We start from the raw sequence: 22,367 nt of genomic DNA, 5'->3' as shown, positions 1-22,367 counted from the left end.
TGGGGACCTCTGGGCAGCCCCGTGCCACGCCTGCCGGGGAGCCAGGTGGGCATGAAGCCCCTCAAGTCCCTGCCCCAAATCCCTTGGGGATGGCACTGGAACTCACCTGGAGCCCATTTCCTGCAGGCTCCCATCCAGGTCCCGCAGAGCATCGAGGAGGAACCGCTGGGCATTGACGCCTGCCCGATTGCTGGAAGGGTCGAGGATGAAGAGGGGATGAAGACGGCGGCAATTGGTGGCTGCCGCCAGCAGTGCCGGGTTGTCGTGCAGCCGGAGACCTTTCCGAAACCAGTGGATGGAGCTGTGCTGCATGCCTGAGGGGTGCCGGAGGGGTGCGACCTGGGAAAAGAGAGATGGGGGGCAATTTGGGGAGTAAAAACCACCTTGTTTGCTAAATCTAACTCATAAAAGGAGCGTGAGTGGCAGAGATGGATCCATCTGTGTCTGGTTATAAAACCAGGGAGGGAAACTGGTCCGGGCTTGCCGGTGAGGGCTGGGCGCGGTGACGCCCAGCCAGCAAAGTCATCTGGCGGATGTGGGAGGGAGGCCCTGGCGAGGGCGGCTTCCCAGCCCCCGCGGGATCGAGGCCGACTTCCTCTGCCTTCGCTTCCGCGTGCCCAGGCGGAGCCCGGACCTGCTGCCATCCAGGGATCTCGGGGGGAGGCTGGGGGAACAGGCAGTGGAGTGAGGGGGTGGCACCTCCACGCTGTTCCTGGGGAAGCTGGTGGGTGCCTCTGTCCTCCCCTCCACCCTGGGACCACCTCGCTGGGAAGCGCTCCCAGATGTAAGGATGGATCAGTCTTGCCATTCACTGCGGATCCCATTAGGCTCCAGAGCGAACGTGCCGCATCCTACCTCTCCTTTCCCACCTAGGCGATTCCGGAACATCTTCCTCCTTGCCGAACTCAGGGGCTGATGCATCCCCCTTCCCTGCTCCAGCACTTGACTCCGGCATCCCAGGTAGGCATCCACCAAATCTCCCCCTCCACTGTTCACCGTCCACGCTTGTTGTTTGGGCCACGCTCAAGCTTTTTGCTGTTACTAAGCAGTGGCTCATTTGGGCACTGCGGTTTCCATGGGTGTGCCGGTGTCTTGCCGGCATTTTGCGGTCCTGCGCCGTTTTTGGGATAGGGGAAACGCTTCAGCGTGACTTGGGATGTGTTATTTTGGAAGGGGTGATGCAAGCAGTGGAAAACAGCAGCCACGTTTGCTCCTGGGTACCCCAAACTGTGCCTGGAGCACAGTGCCAAGGAGTGGGCACGGCGTGAGCCGGGAAGGGCAGGGATGCTAGGGCAGGCATCACTGAGGATGCAGGGATCTGGGCATCACCCAAGCCACCTTTGGTTTGCCAGCAGCTGGTCAATCCCCAGTGATCCCTGCTGATCCCCACTTCTCCCCTCTGCAGGATCCTTTCCCTGCCACTGGGAATGAGGGTCTCTCCTGCCTCTTGGCTCTCGGCCCGGCTCACAGCAGGTGCGTGTCTCCAGCGGAGAGAGCTGGTAACAGGCAGTAAAAGTGCAGGCAGACGGGAGCACTGCTTGAGGTTGCAACGTTCCTTCCTGGCAAATTTTGGGGATGCAGATGTGGAAAACTGCTGGGGGTGACTTTGGGGCTGCAGGTGAGAGCTGCAGAGCTGTGTGTCCCTGGAATGAACCCCGCTGAGCTCCTGGGGCTGAGACCCACCACGGGGTGGTTCCTGCTCTCCAAATTTTTTTTCCCCTTTTTTCTGCTGGCAGGAGAGGTTTCACGCTGGCATTCTGTGGCTGAGCAGCGCGCTGCCCGCTATGGCCGGTGAGTCTGGGCTCAGCTTGTGCTGAGGCAGGGATAAACCCTCCAGCTCTGTCCCTTCCTTCACCGGTATCCCCTCCCTGCCAAAACATGAGGGTGCCCACAGGCCACTTGCTGTGACATGATAGCATCCAGGTTTTGGCAATGGCCAAGGTTTTGGGCCTGGGGTGGTTTTTGGGGGGGTCATGGTGAGATCCCACCTGGCGGTTTGCATCTAGGGGTATCCTGCTGATGCTGCACAAGCCCCTCGGGAAGCCCAGGAGGGTGCTGAGTCCCCCCAAACCTCACTGTGGTCTCTCTGACTCCACAGGCTGGTTTAGGCGGTTCCTGCACAAGCCCAAGCCCAGCTCAGTGGAGAGTAGCATCAACGCTGGTCGCTCTGCTTCATGCTCGCCTTCCTCCTCCTCATCCTCTGCTGAGAGCTCCGGCTACTCTCCCAGCATGAGCCTGGCCAGATCTGTCCACCCGTCACTCATGTCACTGTCAGACATCAATGCCTCGGGCAGTGCTCGATGGGCCAAGAGCTACGATGTCTGCATCTGCCACAGCGAGGTGGACCTGGAGCTAGTGGAGGAGCTGGTGTCCTACCTGGAGGGTCAACCTGAAAGCTTCCGTTGTTTCCTCCAGCTGCGGGACGCGATGCCGGGACGTGCGGTGGTGACAGAGCTGTGTGATGCCGTGCAAAACAGCCACTGTTGGGTCATGCTTATCACTCCCAGCTTCCTCCAGGACCCTTGGTGCAAGTACCAGATGCACCAGGCCTTGGCTGAAGCTCCAATAGCCAACGGGCGCACCATCCCGGTGTTGAAGGACGTGGATCGGAAGGATTATCCCAAGGAGCTGCGAAACCTCTACTACATCTACATGGCGCTGAAGGAGAAGAGCTTCAGGCAGATCAGAGACACCATCATGCGCTGTGAGTACGCAGTGGGATGCTGGTGAAACATCACTCCTATGGGGTGGCGACCATGGGAAGGGACCTGATTCCATAAATTTATTTAAATAGTTGATTTTTAGATTAATTGGTCGCTAATAGCGCTTCTCCACTGCCTCCGCAGATCTCCAGGAGCTGTGCCGGAGCTCCGGGAGCAGGATGGAGTAGAGCTGGGAGCAGGCAGAGGCGTTTTGGAGCTGCTACCGCTGGATCTGGATGCAGCTGTGTCCCGACAGACCTCGGGGGCAAAGCTGAGCCGCTCGGACCAGACCTGAGAACCGAAGATGGGGAGGTCCCTGTAGCTGTCGGGGGACAGCGGCGTGGAGTCTGACAGCATCCTGGTGGCCAAAACACCCTTGGTGGGGATGAGGCCATCCTCCAGCAGGTCCCCATCACACAAACACTAAGCTCTGATGTTGGGTGGGTCCGGGGGTCTTCACAGCTTCTTACAGCAGTGTCCCCCTGGGGTGAGGACCAGTTGTGGGGGGCTCAGCCCCCTGACATGGTGTGTGCCCTGTGGCGCTGGGGTGCAGACAGGAAAAGGAGGGGCAGGCGCCAGCAGTATCTTTGCACGGGTTTGTTGAGACTATGACAATGCAGAAGTTTTTAATCTTTGTGTGTTTTTTTTTTTTTTTCTTTAATCCCCTGGTTTGGGGGTTTCTGTGTCATGAGTGGGTCTGGAAAAAGCCCCGGGGGTAGGTGACCCCAAGTGGCAGGGGCGTTGATCCCTGACCTGTGTGGGGGCTCCCCTGAGGTCGATCCCACAACCCTCCTTGCGCCCCAAGGGGCTATGGGGCCGGGGGCTAGGGGACATGGGGCTATATAGGGCCAGGGGCTATAGAGCCCCGCGGCACCACCAAGCCGCCAGGGGGCGTGCTCCCCTCGGGGCGCCGCTCCCTACTCATTTCTTGGCTGTCAGGCGCCGCGCAGGCGCAGTGCGAGGGGAAGGCGCGATGGCGGAGGGCCCGCAGCCGAAGAGGAAGCGGGAGGAGGAGGAGGCGGCGGCCGGGGCCGCGCCCCAAGACGGGGTCGCCACCGCTCCCTTCCCGCTCGCGGAGCTGCGGCTGCGGCGTGTGCTGCGGGAGTCGGCGCGGGACAAGGCCGTGTTCCTGCACGGGCAGGTAACAGGGCGGGGGGCGTTGGGTGGCGGCCCGGCCCGGCCCGCCGGCATTTTCCCCACTGAGGGGTGGCTCCGCCTCGCGGCGGCAAGCTCCAGACAGGCCACGCCCCTTCCCCGCAGGCCACGCCTCCGTATGCCATATGGCGCTGCGGGTTCAGCGTGGCCGGGGGCTCCCCGGTCACCTCCCGGTGTTCTCCCCTCCACAGGGCTGCGGCCCGGCTCTTCTGTACTCAACAAAGCCTAGCCCCAGACTCTCTTTTCCAGCCCAGTGCTGCCCAAATCCGGGCAAGAGGCGGCTGTTAGCAGCAGCGCACTGGAAAGCTTATTTCAACCCTCAGGTTATTTTATTTTTTTCGTATTAGTGTAGCTGTTGATTTTGGCCCAGCGAGCAGGTTTTTCGTGCTTGGTGGGTAAAATGGCATTGAATTGCAAGGAAAATGATAACTCTGGGGCTTTAAATAGGATAGGCACATCAATCAGGTGCTGTAAAAGGGAAATTTGTAATAACTCTTAAGTTTTGTGGCCGGAGAGGCTGGCTGTGGTGTGGGAGCAGTGCAGCCGTCTCAGCTTCCTGGCGATTTGCATCCAAAGCCGGCAATGAGGATGGGGAAGTTTTAGGCTGCTGCTTCTGTCTCAGGGCAATAGGTTGATGTTCAGTGAACTGAGCACAGACCTGCCCGCTCTACCCTGTGAGTGTGGCTGGGTTGGGAGCCCCAGGTGAGCCCCTGTGCTCTCCTCAAGTGGTGGTCAGGGAGGCCTTGCCGGGGTCCTGTACGAATGGGAGTGATTTGGGGGTGTGCTCTGCACCCTGCTCTTCCCCAAACCAGCACGCTCAGGCCATGTCCAGGTCGGGGTTGTAGTTCCTTGGAGCAGGGCAGCAATGCTTGCTGCCCCAAAACAGCCTAGATTTGCTCCCTGACCATGATGCAGAGCCCTATGCCTGCTTCTGCCCTCTTCCTGACCCTCCAACCACCCCGTCAGCAGCCCCATGTCGACTTGTGGATATCTGAGATGAAATCAGTGATGTGGGTCAGTGGGAATGCAACTGCGGACTCTGGGAGCATCCAGGGAGGTGCAGATGGGCTCCTCCAGAAAAACACCTGTGTTCCCCACTGGGGAGCGGATTCCTGCCATGCTTCAGGGCAAATGTGTTTTATTTTTGGATGGGTGCTGCCCAGTGGGTGGTTTGATGGGGATGGGGTTTGTACCCGAGAATTGCGAGGCTGCAAGGTGTGTCCCCCATGGTCCCTGGGTGGAGACATTCAGGTCCTGGCCTCAAACTCTCCAGGCAGTGCTGTGTCCATGTTTGCTGACAGTTTTATCCATCCTTACTCCAGGTGACCAGCTCCTCTGGAGAGGGGACAGATGCTGTAGTCATCCTGGAAAAGACTCCTTTCCAGGAGGAGAAGGTATCAGACCTGCTGAAGAAGCACACGAAGCTGGAGCTGCAGATGTGCAATGACATTTACAGCATGTACCACCTCTATCCTCCCCCGGAGCTGAGCGGTGAGTGCTCTCGGCCTTGCACAGTGGCGGTCCTGGGAAGGCAGCCTGCTCCGTGGCTTGACTGTGGACCAGCAGTCATGGCTGGGATGTGGGTTGGTGTGCTCCTGCCAGCTCCGGAAGGGAGGATGCATCACGTCAGGCAGGTGCCACTGCCGGACCGGACCACACCACCCCAGTTGTGGTTTGGCCGACAGCAGCAGACCTGGCTGAGGTGGGGAGATTGGTGGATCGTTGCCACTCCGAAGGCGACATCTTACTCCCAAGGCTTTGGATGCTGCCGTGTTTCACCCCATTTCCCTTGTGCTGTCAGACACCTAGCTCAGCTGATGAGTAGCTGGCTGTTAAATGGCCCTCACTTGATTACTTGCAATCATCTGCCTGTGCCTTGATTTAAAGGTGAAGAAGGGCTTGTGGGTCTGAAAGCTTTCCTCCTGTGGGGTGTTTTTTTTTTTTTCCTTCAGTGATGTTGGTTAATCTGATAGGATATTGTCTCTTTCCATAAGGTTTACCTTGAAAACATTCTCTGCAGACCACATGTCAGCTTCTTCTCATTCCAGGGTATCATCTCATGTGCCTTATTTTTGTTACCTGATGTCGCCTGGTAATGACAGCCAGCCAGCATGTTTGCAGGGGGGATTTAAATGCCGGTAACCTTGAGTGCCTGGGGTGGATGGGCACCTGGCCTCTGCCTTTCAAGATTCTCCCTGCTGATTTCACACATCCGTGTGTTTTGAAACCCAATTAATAACTGAGTGTGATCAGGTCAGATGAGTGGGTTGGAGATCTTCAGTTGAAGGCTGTCATCCTGTGAGACAGATTTTTCTTTTGTTCCTTCACGAAAGCACTCCTATTTTACCGCTGTGTCCATGGTGTAGGAGGAAGCACTGTCTGGCTTTGCGAGCCTGAGTTGTGCAAAACTCCTCTTGTCCTGTCAAAGCCTCTAAATCAGACGTTTCAGCGTTACAATGCCATGTTTCAATGGCAGGAAAACACTGTGACACCACAGTTGTTGCGGATACCTTGTGTGGGAAGATGTTAAAGCTATGCTTTGTTGGCTGGAAAGACTCCTGCTTGGGCACCCGCTGGGTTTGAGGCTGGCAGCGACTTGCAGCCATTCCCACGAGGTGGCATTGCAAGACTAAAATCCCCTGGGCCTCTCTGCAGCTGCAGCCCTGCCGGCAGTGCTGGTATTTGACTTCTTTGTAGCACATTGCTTCAGCACTGTATAACTCCAGCAGTACTCTGATAGCAAGATTTTTTTTAATTTAATTTAAGATTTGCAAAACCCCTCGCTGGGGTGAAAAGGCTGTTAAAGGGTTGCTGGTCTCCATCAGTACCGTGCCAGGTCCTGCTTTCTCTGAGAAGCTGGAACAAAACCAGGTGAATCTGGGTCTTTGCACGTACCATTTCTGGGCGTTTGTTAAACTAAATCCTCGCTCGGGTTGTTTCTGTTCTGTCTGTCCTCTGTGCTGTGACGCTGCCTCTGTTAGCCACGCTGTTTTTCACATATGGCTCGACTAAACCTGCTGTGCTTTTGGATAAGTGTTTGTGCCATTCCTTTTGCAGGTTTCAGTGGGGAACAAGCCTCTGGCTTCCTTCTGAAGTCTATCTTTTTTAATTACTTTAAAATTTGCCTTTAAAAGGCAGGTTTGGCAGAAACATACCTGTCTTTGCTTCCCGCCCCTCTCCTTGGCACCGCTGTGCGTGCTCTGGATGTTGGGCAGCTCCAAGCAGGAGATCGGGAGGGGGCTGTGGTCCCTGGTGCTGCTCTCCAGGCTCCCTGGCTCTGAGCGGTGAGTCAGGAGGCTTCTTCCTTTGAAGCAATTCAGGGCCAAATAGCTGTTTTTGCGGGCACACTGCTTGAGCCGCTGGCGGGCAGCTGGGCTGGCACCAGAGGAAATGGTCGTGTGTGTCAGGAGGGGAAGGAAATTGCCCTTTTGAGCTGAGTCATGGCCCAAGGGGGGAGTCTGTGTGAGGAATGCAGCTCATAAACCTAAAACGAAGGAGGAGAAATTTCCTGTAAGGCTGCAGGCAATGTCAGGGCTTGTGAGAAAACCCTGGATGTTGAGCGATCGTGGGGAGACCCAGTGAGCCCTTGCACTGCGTCTGTCTTGGCCTCTTGGTTGCAAGGTTAGAGAGATACAGGGTTTTATCTCCTGGCGCTTGCAGGTTTACAACTGGTTATCGCGATGCAGTAAAAGTATTTTGCAGAAAAGGTCAAACTTTGGCATTAAGCAGTTCCTCCAAAAAGTCCCGGGTTGTGGTGTCACACAGAAGAGGAATTTGTCCTGGAGATTTCACAGCATCCTGGGTGGCTAAGCCCCTCCACCTTCAGCTTCTTGCTTTCTAAAGGTAAGATAAACCTCCAGACTGAGGAAATCATGACCGCAGGTGACTCGTGATGTTGGGCACACTGACGGTGTGAAGAACTGCCTCCGGGTCCCTCCGCTTTTTCAAAATGTGTTTCTCAATGCTGCCTTTGTGGTTCAGAGTTCCTGGGGGGGGCCTCTTCATTCACCTGGAGTTTCATGATAGCTGAAAGTGGATATTTTCTTCAGCCTTTCCCCGCCTCCTCGTTTAAGTGAGTTGGATACTGTTCCCTCTGTGGAGTCAAGCTAACACAGGCCTCGTGCGATGAAAGCTTGTTTTGTCTTGATGGTAAAAGAGCCTGCGAGGCTGGGCCAGTCGCTTTATTTGCATGGCGAAGGCAGAGAAAGGGAGGCCAAAAGAAGCACATTACCTGAGCAAATGACTCCATTCTACCCCAGGAAGAGGAATTTCACTCTGCTGCAGCTTAAAGATGAGACTTACGGAGCCCGCTGGCATGGGGACATACGAACATGGTGCCGATCAGAAAGGACCTCATCTGTGTCTTGTTTGGCTCATTGATTTTACTGGCCACTGAGAGAGAGATGTCAAGGCTAAAATGGGAAATAACATTTGCAAACCAGCTTAGTAGTGGTCAGAGTTCATCTGAAGGGCAACCCAAAACCACCCGTCTGAGGAGGAGGACATTTGTGAACGAGTCTGCTTGGGAGGAGTGTTGGAGAGCATGCCTTCTGATCGTAACTGTCCCGCTAACAGCAAAGGCAGGCGCGCATAACTTTAAGGCAAGTTGCTGGATGTTACATAGATTTAAGAGGCAGTTTATGCCTAAAGGTGTGAGATCATGGTGGAGGAAGCCCGAGCTCTGGGACTGTCCCTTGCAGGGGGAGCAAGGGCCACTTTCATAGCAGGGAAAAGATTTTCCTGCGGGCAATGCTTGACTGCAAAAGCCAGATGGTTCAAGCAACATGTTCCCCAATAACATCCAGCTCCTGGTGGTGCTCACACCCATTTAGCAAGGAGAGCTTGCTGTTTCCAGCAGAAAAAAGCAACCGTTTCTTTCCTGGCTGCTGAGGAATACTGTGTTTCACAGCACTAAAGCTGTGCCGCTGTAATTCAAGGGCTCTTATCAGTCCTTAAAGGAGTCTTTACTCACTGGGCATGGCTCATCCCTGCACTGCAGGCTGAAGCTTATTTAAAACATCTAAAAATGAGCGCATCAGGAGATGCTCCGGCTCCATCTCTCCGACATGGGGTGGAGAAATTGTGGGAGAAATGGGAGAGCTTGGAAGGAAAGTATTCAGTCATGCAGGAAGTGATACATGTCCCTGTTGTCCTGAGCCCAAAAAGCGTCTAGTTTCAGGCAGTGAGAAGCTGGAGAAACTTGCATGAGCTGCACTGGGAAGGCTGGTTTGTCTCGGTGTTTCCACGTTCTGCCTGCCTGTGGGGCTTGCCCATCAAAGAAAACTCTTTCCATTTACACTCCAGTAAAAAGCTGGAACCTGAAGCAGATGCAGCGCGTGGGGTGGTTTAGGGGAAGGTGGGAGGTATCGTCATGCCTTGCTGTATTTTTTGGGGGGGATTGGTAACCTGCAAATTTTTTCTTTGCTGTGGCTGTTGCAGCTAGATGAGTCCTCAGTCCTTGGTCTGTGGATGAGAACCAGGGGCCAGACAGCCTTGGCAGAAGTCCCCAGCAGCGCGCTTTGCTTGCCCTGGCATGTGCTGGCCTTGGAGACTGAGCTCTTGCAAGCTTTATCCTTTTGTGCTTTTATTTCATTCAATAATGAGCGCCCCAGATGTCTGAGGCAAAGCTGTGGTTGTACCTGGTCGGGAGTGGGTTAAAATTAAGTGTTGCCCTGTGACTGCTGCGCAGTTGTGATCATACAACTAAATAAACTATGTTAATAAAGCAGGGGAAGGGGGAGGTTGTGCCTTGTTATATTTAGCCAGGGCTGCAATGGAGGAGATACCTGACAATGGGAAGACAGCAGCAGAGCTGTATGCAGCAGGAAAGATGTTTGTGGCGGGGTGGGGAAACCCAAACAACATTGCAAGAGTGCAAATATGGCTTTCTTTGCCATTTCCTGGGCTTGGCACCTTCCTGCACCTGACAGTTGAGTTGATTAGGCAGATTATAAGCCAAATTTCAGCTTTCTGCTAGCAAAGGGCGGTAAAAGTGCCCCTGCCCAAAAGTAGAAACAGGTTGTTCCTGCCCTGCATGCTTCTCTTGGCTTCCCAGCATGTTTAAATCTATTTAAAACAAAACTGCAGTGGCCTGTTCCAGTGTTGCTGAGGGATGGGAGAAGCGAGCGCAAGGCATTTCAGCAGGTCGCCCCAGCCTCTCCTTGCTGTTTGCATCAGTTTGAAATCAGATGTGCCGAGCTGCAGGGGGATGTTGGCAGAGCTTGGGGACAGCGTGGCACGAAAGGGGATGCAGCATTGCTAGAGAGCCTGGAGTGCGCTTTCCTACGTGCACGAGCTTTCTCTGCTTCCTTCCCGTCTGTGAGACGTAGCTGTCCTGCGCCGTAGGGAGCATGGGATAATGTGTTTCGTCCTCTCCTCTTGGTGACAGCTGCCTTCAGCCACTTTTTCCATAAGTTCCCCAAATGAGCTGTATTTTGTTGTTTGTTTTTTTTTTTTTGTCTTGGGTTGTTTTTTTTCTTTTGTTTTTAGCAGGACTGGGGAGAAGTTTTGGTTTTGGTCATTCTTATAATTCCTATTTTCCTGGACAGGCAAACAACAGTGTGGTGTATCCCCTCAAACACCCTTCGTAGGGTGAACTGCCTGATCAGTTGTTCTCTACCATTGCAGTACCTCTGCCTCCTGCTCATCCAGGTTCCTTCAATTAAACTTCCTTTTTTATAACCTCCAGTTAATTGATGGTCAGTCCTGACTTCCAGAATAAACCACAGGTGTTTCGTGGTGTCCCTGGGCTGGTGTTCAGGAACATGCCGGCTGATGTGACTCAGACGTGAGCGGAGACAATCCCTGACCCTTCAGTGAGTTTAAAAACCCACATCACGTGTCCAGCAGTTCTTTACCTGCATTTCCAGGCCAGGGTAGGTTTCAGCTGCCCCACGGTGTACGTGATGCTTTAACGCACATGGAGTCTGCCAGGAGTAGGGCAGCTTTTAAAATGGAGCATTGAACGCGGCTGGTCGCCAGCAATGGAAAGATTTTGCGGCGAGCCTGGTCTCGCCATGGATGTTTCCTGCGGCTGAGCCCAGCCTTAGCTGGGACTTTGCATCCTGTGCGCAGGCTCCTAACCATAGTCAGGTTCTGAGCATTTATCAAACAGCTTCTCTGGCTGTAGTGACTTATGCTAATTAGCATTGCTGGGGTGTTTTGGGGTTGATGAGACCTCTAGAAGGGAAATAATCATTAGTGAACCACAGCCTCTCCCTCCCTCTCCTCTTCCAAACATCTGCTGCTCAACCGCAGCTGCACATTAAGGGTTTCTCTGATCTTGCACTAGGCTTTAAAGTTATCCTAAGTGTGTCTCCCCACTATGAGCAGCCACCCCCCAAATTGGGGAGGTGCCGCAGAAGCTGAGAAAGGTCCTCTGCAACCCCGTCCTGGCCAGCACATGGATTTTGGGTGTCACCACACCCAGCATAGAGGGGTTTCTGCTGCAGTCCCTGCTCTTTTTTTGGGGTGGAAAATTAAATTGTGGAAGTTTCAGCCTGAGGGTGGATGTGATATTTTCTTATCTTTTGCCCTTTTGTTTTCTCCCTAGTGCTTTGCTGATCCTAAAGTGAGGAGCAGAGGAGCTACAGCCTTGTCTTTTTTTTTTTTTCTTTGCTATTACATCATTCTGCTAGAAGTGCTAATTGAGTCCTGGAAAACAACCTTGTCTGAACATGTGTATGGTGGGAATCAGACCAGACTGCCCTTGTGGTTTGCATTTTCATATTTCATGTTACCAGCATTTTCCTGTGGATTTCATTAAGCTGGGTTTGGCATGAAATAAAAAGGCAGAGGCTGCTTGTGCCACGCCAACCTTAGAAAAAGCAGAAACCAGAAAGCTGAAAAAAAAAAAAACCCCACCCTAAAACCTGGCTTTAGGAACAAATAGATAGTTATATTCAGTGTCTGTTTAGCATATATACATATATAAAGCGTGAAGCATGATGTTCCGTACCCTGATGAGTGAGCAGCCCATGGTTTTTGTGACCGTGGCAGACCTTGGGCACAAGCTGCAGTGTTTGCAGTGCCCCAGCCACTTGCTTCGTTCTGATCTGCTTGGGGTTTGTCCAGGCTCATGGGGTTTTTCTCCTTCCTGCATTACGCTTTATAGCAGCTCTCAGTTAGATGGGAAGGCGCAGGCACTGCTGATGCCCTTGGAGTTGCGGCAGGCTCTGTATTGCACATCTAATCTTGGCCAAAGAGGGATATTTTCTGAGTGTTTTACCACTGGGGGTAAGATTTAGTGCTGCCAATGTCAAAGCTGCCAGGTTGACGAGGAGCGCACTTGCACCCTGTTTAATGCCACAGAAATTGCGCAGCAAAGTTTTAATCTCAAGGTAAACAAAAATTGTTTTCCTTTTCCTAAAGTAAACAGCTAAATGCTCTTTGTTTGTCGGTTAGTGCAGGGGAATCACTTCGCTCAGTTTGTCCATGCTGTCTTAACCCATCAGCACGTGTTGTTTGCTCTGGATCCATCCCTGTGCCTTTGACCTCTTTGCCTCCTGCGCACGGGGCTCGAGGCCAAGCATCGTGATGGCTGAGAGCTCTGGGAAGGAGCCGCTCCTTGAGCCAGCCCCAGTACAGCCCCGCTGTTTGCAGCTCATGCGACCTCTGGTTTCGTGGCTGGAGAAAGTTGCTGGGTGCTCGCTCGATAACATCCCATAAGCTTCAGATTTAAGTATGAGGAAGATGTGACTCTGCCCCTGGGGTTGTGTTTCTGTCTTGGTTGTTGACTGCATATAAACTCTTCCCTAGGGAGCCCCAGCTCTGCCCTGATGTTGCTGATATGCCTAAAAAAGCAAGTGTGGGAAAAAAAACCTTTCAGACAGCGAACTCTTCCACCTGAACTGGAAAGACAGGCCCTGGCTGTGTTGTTGGCTTATCCTTCCTCAAGAAAAGCAGTGGCAGTCTGGGAGGTTAAAGCACTTGTTTGCTTTCCATGTCTATTCTCCCCCACCTTGCTATTTTAGTGGTATCTTTTCAAAATGTGTTAGTGTGGCGTTTATTGGAAGGGAAAACAGGTTTATTGGGGACTGAAGGAAGTAATGTGGGTTTCATCTGTGATGGTAATTCAGTAAACATATTTGTTTCTAGAGATAAAAACCACAGTGGTGTACCCTGCCACGGAGAAACACCTTCAGAAATACCTCCATCAAGAAGTTTACCTCATCCGCGAAACCTGGGAGGATTACAAGAACATAACGCTGCCCTTCATCCAGTCCCAGAGCTTCAGCATCCAGGTATGGATACCGCTGCTTCGCTGAATTGTCTGGGCACTGTGTCCCTCTGCAGAGATGGACATCTTTGGTCTCCTCCTTTAACACGCTGGGCTGCCAGATGTCTCCTCTGAAGCCCAGTTTTGAGTCAGAAGAGTCGGGAGTGCTCTGCCCCTGTCTCCCTCTTGGCTGTTCCATCAGCGTGTTGTCAGCTCCATGGGAGCACACGCTTTCATCTGGCAGGGCAGCCTGCTTCTCAAACACGACTGGCTGCAGATTATTTCTGCAGGTCCCGACTTGTGATGCTGCCTGCTTCGCTGCCTGCCAACTTATCTGTTGGACTTTGTTGAGGTTGTCTGACCTTTGGGGTAAGCTCAGCGATGCCCAGCAGGGCTTTTTCTCCCTGGTGTCCCCACTCTTCTTTCCTCTGCGGCGTCCTTCTCCATCTTTGTAGAAAATCATTTGCCTTGGAGATGGACCTGAAGTTGCCTTTCTCAAGCCTTCTGGAGACGTGCTGTACTGGGGCGTTCCTCCTCCTTTCCAAGGGTGGCTCCCTGGGTATTGGTGCAGTTTGCTGGACTTTTTAGGAGTCTCTTGGGTGTTGTGGGAAGACAGAGATTGCTCTTGGATTCCTGCATCGCAACTCACTCCTCAGGCTTTGCCTACAGCTCCTCTGCCTTTCAGCCCTTTGGTCTGTATTCCATGTGATGAAGCTGTACTTTTAGTGTCCTTCTTGCACTGGGTAGCAGCAGTGGACTTTTTTCCTGTTTTACCTCCTGTTTGACCATTCCTCTCCCTAGCTTTCCTCTTTAGAGACCAAAGGAACACATATCTGTAGGGACCAGTTCATGCCAACCTGTGCAGAAGAGGGAATAAAACAAATCCTGCGTCTGCTGAGGCCATCTGTTAAAAATAAACTCCTTTATCTCAAAAATAAACCCAAAACCAAATAACCACAGGCCTTGGGTATCCCCCCACACCTCTTTCCTGCTGCCTTAAACAGCAGCAGAACGGTTAACAGGGTTTGCTGTTGCAATGTCTGTTTTCTAATCACTTGCAGATGAATGTGAGTCCTGCTTTCCACGTCTTGTACCAGAAGGCACCTTGCAAGCTGCAGTGTGCGCTCAATTACTCCTCGCCCGCCTGCTTTTCTTTGCTCCATAGTTCAGCGCTCTCGCTGGCAGCCAGGCTGCAACACCAGTAACATGGAGGCGGCACTTACTACCTGGAGAAAGACAAGAGCGTGTTTCCACCAGACAGCAACCTGCACAAATATTTTCTCCGTGCTTTTGCACTGAAGGCTGTTAAGTTTCCTGGTTGTAGCAGCCGCCTTCAGAAGTTGCTTGAGATCGCGCTCTCTGCCTCTTCCACCACATGCTTGCGAGCTGATTTCTGTGCATGGAAACATATTCCTGATGACCATCAGGAGCATCTGCTGAGAAATCATGGTCAGCACAGTCAGTCCTTGACCTCTGTGATTTGATAATGCTGTTTCTTGCCTTTAACTGGTTTTGACGAGCGGAAGGGGAAATGTGAAGGGTAACAGAAATATCGGGGGACTACAGAAGCGTCTCTGTTTCCTGCTAGAGGATGGAAAGCGTGGATGCTTTCAGTATAATAGTTTTATTGTGGTGCCAGTCTCTGGGCATGTGTTGTCCTCGCTGGACTTGTGCTGGAAACAGCAAGAGCGGTCAGCTGGTGCCCATCACATGAGGCAGCATTGGGTTTAAAATTCAGCTCATCTGATCAGTGAACTTATTTAGGGCACTGATAGCTTGGCACTTGTGAAAAGAGCAGGCATTAAAAAAAAAAAAGCCGAAAGGGTAAACTTTCATTTCCTGCTCTGCTTCCTGCCCTGCTTTTTTTACCAGGGTCACAGAGCACAGTGATTTTGTGCTTTGCTTTCCAAAATCGCTTTGAGAATCTAATGTTCTCTGAGATGTTGTTGCTAGGAAGAAAAGGCCAGAAATTTAAGCAAAAAAAACCCCAACCCAACAGATCAAGGGAGGAGAGGTTGGTTTCTCCCTAAGGGTATATTCAGGTCAGTTCACAATGATACTAAGTTTTGATTGTATTAATTAAGCTCCTGACAGAGTTCCCCAAAAGGGCTGTTTCTTTATCTTGAGTGTGTCGTGTGCACAGCAGGTCACTCGGTGTGTTTGTGAGACTGGCTGTGTCTTCCCTACCCACCTGGGGCAACCAAAATGTTTCATACCTAAACTTCACGGTGAAAATGATGTTTCAAAATAGTTTCAGCTTTCAAGCCATTTTGTGCTGCCTTATCTTCTAGGGTCCTGGCTGAGGACTCCCATGGCAGTCCAATACTTAAGACAGACTTAAGCTAGAGCATAAAGTGCATTTTGGAGGTGTAAAGAACGATGCTCAAGCTCAGGTTGGTAGCCAGGAAAAGCAAAGATGCTTTCTGCTTGTCTTACACTATCACTTATCCCTGGTCTCTTCTAGTTTGTGGCCGAAACTCATCTCTGGATGGTGCTTTGCTTTGAAGGAGGAGTGCAGAGGGGTAACCAGAGCAGGGATTACAGGCAGTCTGGGGGCTGAAGCTTTAAGTGTAGAGGAAGAAGAGTGGTGAGCTGCTTTTTCTAATCAGCCAGGAAACCAAGAGATGTGCATTGCCCAAGAAAACACAGGCCTTCCCTATTTGCCTGGTGAGCACTGGCTGCAGCAGCCGGAGCCACATCCAACCTCAGGCTCACAAGCAAGCAATCTGCTCCTTCCTTTCTGAATGGGAAAAATCGGCTGAATTCCTTTCCCAGACCTAGCTGTAAAGGTTTCAGCACAGCCTGGGAGGTAAAAACATGCAAACAGCCCTGTGATTCTGCAAGAGGTGTCTGCTGAGTCCCGGAAAAGCTGGCTTCCACCACTGCCTGCCTCAGTGGGGTCTGGTATGCTCTGAGTTGCTTGTGCTGGTGGCTGGTCTGTCTGAATGCCTGTACCTGTCCCTTGCCAGCTGGTGGGAGCACAAGAGAGGGCATGCTGCTGACCCTCGGGGGTTTTGGTGCTTGTAGCAGCTCCATCTCTGTCCAGGTAAAGCAGCGAGATCTGGTTTATTGCTAGACCCTGTTGGGGAGAATTATCTCCAGTCCTTTTAGGGGCAAATGCAACTATTTCTACACTGGGTGAGACTAACTCTTGTTCAATTCCTCATCTCCAGCTGTGGCCAGTTCTTAATGCTTGAGAAGAAAACAAAAATCCCTGAATAATTTAGGTACCTGGCAGTGCAGTGCCGTGCAGCGGGGTTGGGGGCTATCTTTTCACTGAAGTGCTCATAATAGCCTGGAGTTTGTTGCTGGAGTGTTTTATGGATAATTAACTACAAATGTTCCCAGCCATGAAATTATTTTGTCATCTTGCAATCAAGTAATTGGGGTGGTGGTTTTTTTATATTCTAGTTGCAGGGAATGAGCACTGAATCCGTGAGCTTGGGCTAAATGTGCCTGAGGTGGTGTGTGTTTTTTTTTCTTTTCCTCTGCTGGTTTGTAAATCTCAAATTTCTCTTTCAGTGGGTGTATAATATCCTGGAGAAGAAAGCTGAGGCTGATCGAATCATCCATGAAAACCCAGATCCTTGCAATGGCTTTGTTCTAGTTCCAGATTTTAAGTGGAATCAAAACCAGGTTGGTTTGCTTCTCTTATCTTCGAAGTGATGCTGCTTGTGTGAAAGAAATCCAGAGGAAATGTCCACTTTTGCGCTACTAATAGCACACTAATGAAAGTTTTAGTAGGGGTTTGTGTCCTTCCTGTTCGCGCTGTCGTTAAGTGATGATATTGCCAGGGCCTTTTATCACGTGCTAATTGTGGACACCGCAAAACACAGGCTGTTCTCACTGCTGCTGGGTGATTTATTTATTAGCTTTGCTTTCTCTTTCCTGTAATAGCCCAAATGTTGTTGTGATGTGTTTGAACCTAAATCCAGCTGCATGTTTGTTTTGGTTGGGTTTTTTTTGCAAGCCTCAACTTTAGGTGCAAACTGGGCAGATGTGTTGTCCTTTACTTGCTGCAATTAACTCTCCTCCACACAATATTAAACAGATGGTCATTAGCTTATGAGCAGCTGCTTAACCCCTTGTGGGAGTGGCCACTCATTGAAACGAAGAGGTTTTTAAGTCCAGGCTGTAATCCTAAATTGAGTGGCTCATTATTTCCTTGGGCTCCGGCTCCCTTTCGTGCTGTATTGCTGGGGACTTGCCTGGGGAGGTGAAACTCCACACATAGACTGCTTGAAGTTGGTGGAGTCAAAAAAAAAAACAAAAACAAAAACCCAAAAAACCCCAACCAAACAAAAAAACCCCCCTTGTGTTTCTGATCCTAAAAATGCTTCTGCAGGTGGCAGGGGGGGAAGTTACTGTATGATTAAAACTTAGAAATGGGAACTAACAACTAAGAAAATGGGAACACAAGCCTGCTCGTGGGCAACACAATTCTGTATTTCTGTTCTGGGAGCACCTATTTGTGGTCTGGTGATGAGTATCCTGGGGGAATGACTTGGGGAGGACAGGCAAGTAAGTCACTGCAGGGTAGTCTCTGGTCACCATGAATTCCTTGCACATCAGCTATTCAAAAAATTCCTTGCCAAGCTGTGATGGGGTAACCAACCTCAAATTTCCGTTTGTTCACTGGGAGGCACGACCTTCCTCTTGGAGAGGCTTTGCAAAGCGGGTGATACACAGCAAGCTTGCAGTCGTACACCACCATGCCTTGTTCAGCGCCGTTTAGTTTCAGGGTGGCAATATTTAGGAATCACAAAAAGTGAAGCATGCTGCCCCTTTCCTTGCTTCGAGCAAAGCTTTGGTGTAAATTCTTGGTCACTGCAACTGAGCTTCACAACTCGCATCAGGATTGGAGATGGATGGGCTAAAAATTGTGCTTTAGCTTTCTCTAGAGACCTGTTGTATCCACATCTTGCAGCTAGCACGGTCAGGGAGTGCTTCTGTGGTAGGATTTGTCTTTAGGGGATGTTTCCCCATGCTGCTGTTGCCTGTTGGTATGCTGAACAGGATCTTCTTGATTTCTTCCCAATGGTTGGGCTGCTGTCTGCAACTGCTGTCTGCAAGGAGAGAGCCGTCATCCCTGGGGCTATCCAGGACCTTCGCATTGCCGGTCTCTTTCCCAAGCAGGCGAGCCAGCATCCCAGCAAGGGCTGTCTACTTCTGCCTTTGAGTCAAGTAATTTCTTCCTGGCTGTGGGTGATGCTGAGCCAGAGCTGATCCAGCAGCCCCAGGGCTGCCCGTGAGCACCAGTTCCTTCTGCTGTGTCCCACCAAACAGGCAAGGCTACTAAATTAAATTAGGGAAGCGAGACAGAGTTCCTAGCAGGACTCTACAAGCCTCCCTTTAGAAGCATTGCCTTGCACTAGCTTAGCACCTTGCCTGCAAATGCTGTGAATTCACCTGTAATTATTTCAGGCTGATGGGCGGGAGGAAGATTTCTCGTTTGCATCGTGAAGTCTCCACGCTTGCTGCCAGACTCAACCTTCTGGGCACTGCATCAGTTCCTGTGGCCTAACCTTGAGAGTGGTTTGAGTTGGTTTCTTGGTGTGGGTTTTTTTTGTTGTTGGTTTTTAAATTTTCTACTTTTTTTTTTTTTGGTGTGGGGCTCCCCCCCCTTTCTTTTGAGTTGGTTTCAAACCCGCAAGAGCCCTGAGGCGTTGCCTGAAATGATGCCCGGCATGACATCATTCAGGGCCTTTTTAGCAACAGGCTTATTTGTTTCAAACAGCAACATGCAGATGTTGTTCTAAGGAGAAGAGATGTTTGCTTTTCCTCCCGTCAGCCAGCCCTGATCCAAAGAGGACAAGCTGATATGCCATATTTTTCTGGAGCTGTGCGCAGGCGGCTTTGGGAATCAAACCGAACCATGAGTGTCGCTGTGCTGACTGGGTGCAAATAGCAGCTTCATATTATGAGAGCCCCGAGTCAGGGTCCTGAGAGCATCTTTTGTCATAAGCATCTGTTTCCAAATAGCCATCTGGGTTTCTCACAGCCCTGAAAAGATCTGCAGGGTCCCAAATATCTAAACCCTTTGCTTTGCAGTGTTTATATTAGAAAGCCACTAACTGAGCTGAAGGAGATGGGGATTTTTATTATTTCTTTTTTTTTTTTTTAAGTGTAATGACCCACAACCCTATGTCTTGTTAAACATTGAATTTGGTAAGTGCTTTGGGAGATGCCAAAGGTCTGGCTGAGAGCTGCTGAACGGCTGTATTGTACTGCACTGGGGTTGTCCGGTGACTGATTAGGTCTTAAAAATAGTTATTTATAGAACTGGAGCAACTGGAAAGTGGCTGGCTGTTTGCACAGTGGAAATATAGGAAGCTTTTCACTCGGAAAAATCTACAGTCGCAATTTTGGCCGCTGTGCTTCACTGTAAATCCTCATCTGAGTGTGGAGATAAACCATTCGCTTGCTCTGCAGAAAAGGCTGTGCTCGGTGTGACGTCTGTGCGTGGGGGTTGCTGGCAGACCCCACAGCCTCCTGGGCTCAGGCTGGTGGGTGCCTCAGTTTCCCCCACATAGCAGAGAGGGTGCCAGCACGTTTTCTGCCAGCCTCAATCTGTACTGGGACAACATTTTTGAGATGCTCAGGGAGACGCTGTGAACAGTGTGCAAGGGCAACAGCAAGTGCTGTGTTTATGGTAGAAAAAGAGTTGATGGATCGATCAGCTTTTAAAGCTGAGAAGATTGTTTGTGATCCTGCTGTTGATCGTTTGGGGTGAAGCTGTCCTCTTCTGCTTATTCCCGGACAAAACCCAATTCATCCAGAAATGATGCTTTGAGGTGCAGTGGATTTGTGGGCGAGCACATCTTGTACTGGGAGATTCATATTGGATTCAGCCCAGCTTGGGTGTGGGTTAAACATGACAGTGGGTACCCCTTTATAACACAGCCTGGAAGGCTGTGGTTGGGGTCTCGGTTCCAAAGTGCATGTGCCTCTGTCTGCCCTTTCTGTGGTCACTTTCGTCACTGTCCTCCATCTCTCTCCAGCTGGATGACCTCTACCTGATAGCCCTCGTTCACTGCCGGGAGGTCAAGTCGCTTCGGGACCTCACCGCTGAGCACCTCCCGCTGCTAAGGAATATCTTGCAAGAAGGCAAGGTAAGTGCAAGGCTGGTCCGACGCTGCTGTCCTGGCCCGGGGAGCATGGCCTGCCTGCCACAACGTCACTGCCTGCATTCTCTGGCAGCTCTCCAGCTGACCCACACACAGCATCTGTGTGGGCACCGGTAACCAAGAGATGACAATATGTCGCGAACTGGGGCTGCGCTGCCCTTTCTAGCATCTCTACCCGGAGGCCCTGGTCCCTGCTGCTCTGCCAGCACCTTCCCCTGGGGCATAGAAAAGCAACACCTCATTCGAGGTGTTTCAGGAGTGCTCGATACTTCTTTGTTAGGAGTGAGCTGCAGGTGTCGAGCCCTGTCCTCCCCATATTGATAACTTCCTTCCCCTTGACCATTTTCACTGGCCGGCGAGTTTTTCCCAGCCCTGTGACGGGGCATGCTTGGTAGATGGATGTGTGATAGCTTGTCTTTCCTTCACTGCGTTAGAAATTTGGAAAGTAATTGCACTGGGGAAAGCGGAGATTAATTAACAGATTAGTCAGGGGATTGCAGTGTGCTGAGCAGTGAACCAAGCCAGTGTGCTGGATTTTGCCGTTGCTGTTTATAGCTTTAATTACACCGGCTGGTAACAGGATCCCTGTAACTTGCCGAGCGAGCCGAAGCGATAAGGGTGGAAGGGAAAACGATACGAGCAGAGAGCACGTCTCGTCACGGAGGGAGAAAAGTGGGGCAGCCAGAGGCATCGCTCCATCCCTGCGGAGGCTGAAACGGAGGATGGGGAAGAGCTCTGTCCTTCCCAACTTCCCCCTCTCCCTTGCTGTGAGGATGGAGGAAGCAGAAATCACTTCTGCCTTTCTCTTCGCCTTTCGTGCCATCCAGGGATGCTCCTTTCCGTCTGTAGCAAGGTCTGTCTGTCCATGTGCTGCCTGCCCCCAGCTGCCCCATGCCCTCGCTGCACATCGCTAGTCCTGACCCATGGCAGTTTTTTTTCTCCTTAGGAGGCCATCGCGAAGCGCTTCAGTGTGCCCGGATCCCAGCTGCGAATCTACCTGCATTACCAACCCTCCTACTACCACCTGCACGTGCATTTCACTGCCCTGGGCTATGAAGCCCCGGGCAGCTCCGTGGAGAGAGCCCATCTCCTGGCAGATGTGATCGACAACCTGGCGATGGACTCCATGTACTACCAGAAACGGGCTTTGACCTTCGCCCTTCGGGCTGATGAACTTCTGTTTAAGAAATTCCAGGAGGCAGGAAGGGTGTGACCTGGCAGAGGTGCTTTCGTATCTTTTTATTTTTAATAAATGCCCATTTTCAGGGTGTTTTTTTTTTTAAAAAAGGTTTTGGTGCTTTTATTTTTTTTAACTCTGATTTTGTACAAATTGGGACTGACGGCCCATTGCTATGGAAACCATGTCTTCTGCTCAAGTCAATTAAAACGTTGACTGAGTAACCCCTGTTAGTGTGCTGGTTTTTACCAGGGTTGTAGCACCAGACTGGGCACCTCTGGGATGCAGCAAGCAGAGGGGTTTGGACAGGAGGGTCTGTGTGCATCCATCTTCTCCACCCAAAATACAACCTCTGCCACCAAATATCAAGCCCAAACAGGGGAGTAGGCAGCTTGAGGCGTCCAAGAAAACCCACCATCCTCAGTAACTTTCACTTATTTCCTACGGATTTACCCTTGGGAGTGGGATTGCAGCTTTCCTGAGGCAGGGAGGAGTTTCTTGCTCCAAATAAATCAAATTACTAACCCGAATCCTCACCCCTCCTGTCTGGCTGGCTGCTGTGAGCTCGGTGAAGGCAAATGAGACTCTGCCTGCTGCCGGATCCCCAGTCTGAGCGCCACCACCTCTACCCTGCTAATTACTCATACATCCGGCTTAAATGAGCTTGTTTTAAAACGGCAGCCCCTCCCTGACACAGGCTTCTCAAGGTTTTGCAGGGATTCCTCAGTGTGCTTCTTAAAAAAACCCCATGAAATATGTAAAATTGCTCTTCCTTCTACCAGGGTGGTGGCACGGCAGTAAATGCCTTCCTGCAGCTGGAGGGTCCCGGCAAAGGAGCCTGCTGAGACCCTGGATAACTTTGTGACTTTCCAGCTTTGGTGGGGTTTTTCTGCCTCTTTCAGTGAGATACCAACTTCTTCCTCAGTGCTTGATTCTGTTTAAATACTCCTCATGCCGTGACCTGGCGAGAGTTGCCTGTGGCAGTGAGA

At 51.4% G+C, this 22,367-nt stretch overlaps 3 protein-coding genes across 3 annotated transcripts in view; 2 read left to right on the top strand and 1 right to left on the bottom strand.

Moving 5' to 3' along the window:
• Positions 1 to 921, bottom strand: part of LOC309412913 (FAD-dependent oxidoreductase domain-containing protein 1-like) — a gene marked incomplete at both ends in the record, with an annotated part of 2,394 nt that extends 1,473 nt beyond the window's left edge. The window contains 3 exons of the mRNA XM_082009951.1: positions 107 to 339; positions 485 to 664; positions 856 to 921. Coding sequence (XP_081866077.1) covers positions 107 to 339; positions 485 to 664; positions 856 to 921 — 479 coding nt within the window. The remainder of the gene's footprint in view (positions 1 to 106; positions 340 to 484; positions 665 to 855) is intronic.
• A 506-nt stretch (positions 922 to 1,427) lies between these two features.
• Positions 1,428 to 2,810, top strand: TIRAP (TIR domain containing adaptor protein; the record flags this gene model as incomplete). Its single annotated transcript, XM_082010058.1, has 3 exons — positions 1,428 to 1,473; positions 2,099 to 2,704; positions 2,806 to 2,810. The coding sequence occupies 3 exons, from the start codon at positions 1,428 to 1,430 to the stop codon at positions 2,808 to 2,810; spliced, it is 657 nt and encodes a 218-aa protein (XP_081866184.1).
• An 865-nt stretch (positions 2,811 to 3,675) lies between these two features.
• On the top strand, positions 3,676 to 21,869 carry DCPS (decapping enzyme, scavenger; the record flags this gene model as incomplete). The annotated part of the gene is made up of 6 exons (XM_082010053.1): positions 3,676 to 3,843; positions 5,180 to 5,348; positions 12,954 to 13,099; positions 16,597 to 16,710; positions 20,076 to 20,186; positions 21,148 to 21,869. The coding sequence occupies 6 exons, from the start codon at positions 3,676 to 3,678 to the stop codon at positions 21,412 to 21,414; spliced, it is 975 nt and encodes a 324-aa protein (XP_081866179.1). The 3' UTR covers positions 21,415 to 21,869.
• Between the last annotated feature and the right edge of the window lie 498 nt (positions 21,870 to 22,367).

The sequence above is a fragment of the Phaethon aethereus genome, assembly GCF_964289735.1.
Source record: "Phaethon aethereus genome assembly, chromosome: 23".
In the NCBI taxonomy this organism is placed as follows: Eukaryota; Metazoa; Chordata; class Aves; order Phaethontiformes; family Phaethontidae; genus Phaethon; species Phaethon aethereus.
This window is presented reverse-complemented; position numbering and strand designations above follow the sequence as displayed.